Source organism: Nanorana parkeri, unplaced genomic scaffold (genome assembly GCF_000935625.1).
Source record: "Nanorana parkeri isolate BGI_ZX_2015 unplaced genomic scaffold, ASM93562v1 scaffold400, whole genome shotgun sequence".
Classification (NCBI taxonomy): Eukaryota; Metazoa; Chordata; class Amphibia; order Anura; family Dicroglossidae; genus Nanorana; species Nanorana parkeri.
This window is the reverse complement of record NW_017306668.1, coordinates 1,040,177-1,042,669: the sequence shown is the minus strand read 5'-3', so window position 1 is coordinate 1,042,669 and position 2,493 is coordinate 1,040,177. Positions and strand designations below refer to the sequence as shown.

Here is a 2,493-nt window from a genome sequence, read left to right as displayed (position 1 = left end):
TAACCTAAAGTTTTACAAATTGTGATAAGAAATTCTGGAGGAACAGAGATACCGGGGGTCACTAGTTCATAAAACCTTCTCTCCTTTTGATTGTATGGTGGCCTCTTCAGATGAAAACCAGCTCTGCATATAAAGCAGACAAAATGCTACTTCTGTTAACACATTCTATCATTCTATATAAACAATGACACTTTCTACACCTTGGATAACCTTAAAAGTATGAACTTTCTCTTTGATATAAATCATTGGGATGTGGTACTCCCCTTTTATGCATACCCAATTGTATGGTAACTAACATTCCATCAGTAGTTTAATCACATGGCACCAAAGGCAAAGAAGGAGCAGTACGAAAGAGCGTCATCATGATGTCTCTATATGGCCCTGATTGCAACCATTCGTAGGTGTCTCTGCACTTACCTTTTGAGGCTTTCCCTCCTTATGGAGTGTGTCAATGATGGTTTTCTGCACAACTGTCAGGTCAGCAGTCTTTCCCATGATTGTGATTCCTACTGAACCAGACTGAGAGACCATTTAAAAGACCCAGGAACCCTTTGCCGGTGTTATGGCTTAATTAGCTGATTAGAGTGGGACACTTTGAGCCTAGAATATTGCACCTTTTCACAATATTCGAATTTTCTGAGATTGTGGATTTGGGGTTTTCATGAGCTGTAAGCCATAATCATCACAATTATGACAAATCACGGCTTGAATTATCTTGCTTTGCATGTAATGAGTCTATCTCATATATTAGTTTCACCTTTTAAGTTGCATTAGTGAAATAAATGAACTTTTCCACGATATTCTAATTATTCGAGCTTCACCTGTATACTTAGCTTTGTAAATAAAATATTGAACATTGTTTTAAAAGAAGACATTGAAATGTAATTGCTTCAAAGGTTTGGTGTACCCAAAGGAAAACCTTTGCATCTGTTTCTTGAATAAAATTCTTATGAATTATTTCAGAAGAAACTATTGCATCTAAGAACATCTGTACCATTTATTGCCATCATTTTAGGTGTATGGTCCATTTAAAACTAGATACGGCATAATAGGTTTCAACAAGAATACACTTCTAGTGGAAATAAGTGCTCTGATGAATAAAAACCTGAGATTTATGGATAAGCATTTGCAAACATATTGTAATTTAGGAAAAACAACTATTGTTTTCTCAGAGCTTGCAATTTGATTTTGATATAAAGATGGCTTTGAATAAAACAAACATTAGATCTAACGATGTAGACATATTGGCTATGTAACCTGATTTACTGTATTTTAAGCTGCAGCTGAAAGCCAGTGGGGATTAACTGAAAGTTCAGCTTGTCTTGGTTGCTTAGCAATGTTTTCTGTCTCTATTCAGTTGATTTATTTACTGAAACAAACTTACCTGTAACATCGGTCTGAATGTCAGCAAGCTTGAAAAGAGGTTCAACGTGCCGATAATACGCATTGGTCGCTTCTCCTTTATGACTGTGCGGGTTAATGATTACCTTAAGAGACTTCGGCCTATTAGGAAAACCTTAAACAAAAAAAAGCAATTGTACAGTTTCATGCAATGGCACACAAGTAACTTTAATGAAAATTTGACAAATAAAAAGCACAATGCATATAATGCATATTAACCTTCATAACATTTCCTACACTCCACATATTTGGTCCTAATCGTCTGTTATATTTAATCACATTTCTTGCCCCCTGTGCAAAAATTCTTCAGTTTGCTGCATCCTCTTGGCTGCGACAACTTTTTACATTTATTGGGTTGTCATGGGTACATACAATGAACCACTAAGTTATGGTTTGGCTTTCCCATTAGGTGTAGGTAGGATTTTTAGTGTTAAAGCAGGAGGGAAAATATTATGTGCAGCTACTAACACCCTGCTCGTTACCCTTTTTTTAGTAGCAGAAAGCCTTTTATTTATCTTTTTAACACCCACTCACCTCTCTCACACACCACTTCCTTCTCAGGCTACTAAGTAGGTGCTGGCCACAGACTGTATGCTCTATTTATAAAGTGCACCCACGCATGGCCAGAATCTGTACAACTTGTTCTGAAGGAAGCACTGCATTTTGATAGGATATAGTGCTTTAAAAAGACCACTGGCTAGAGTCTGCAATAGCGAACATGTTCTGTCTGTGCTGCGTTTCCAAATTGTTTACCTACAGTGATGAGCATGCGAGATTATTGGAGTTCCTGGCCAGCTCATCTTAGGGGAGTCGCATTTTACTGAGACACAGTATTTTTCAAAATGGCTACTTTAGTATGTTATAGTAAAACGTTTCTCAAACTTTTTTCAGTCATGGCACCCATTTAAAAAATCCAAAATCTCCAGGCACCTCAGTTTAAAATGTAAACAAATTATAAAATCCATTCCAGACCCTTCTACTAGATGGGAATGTATTTTAAGGGAGAATCCATGCAAAAAAAAAAGACATGGGGTTCCCGCCTTCACATCAGAGTCCACCTATTTATATATTAAGAGCCCCTTCACATCAGAG

The 2,493-nt window shown here is 36.9% G+C and overlaps 1 protein-coding gene across 1 annotated transcript in view; it reads right to left on the bottom strand.

The window, feature by feature from the left end:
- CERKL (ceramide kinase like) overlaps nucleotides 1–2,493 on the bottom strand; it is a 97,998-nt gene that overhangs the window by 42,483 nt on the left and 53,022 nt on the right. Inside the window, exon 3 of the mRNA XM_018559494.1 lies at nucleotides 1,385–1,516. Coding sequence (XP_018414996.1) covers nucleotides 1,385–1,516 — 132 coding nt within the window. The remainder of the gene's footprint in view (nucleotides 1–1,384; nucleotides 1,517–2,493) is intronic.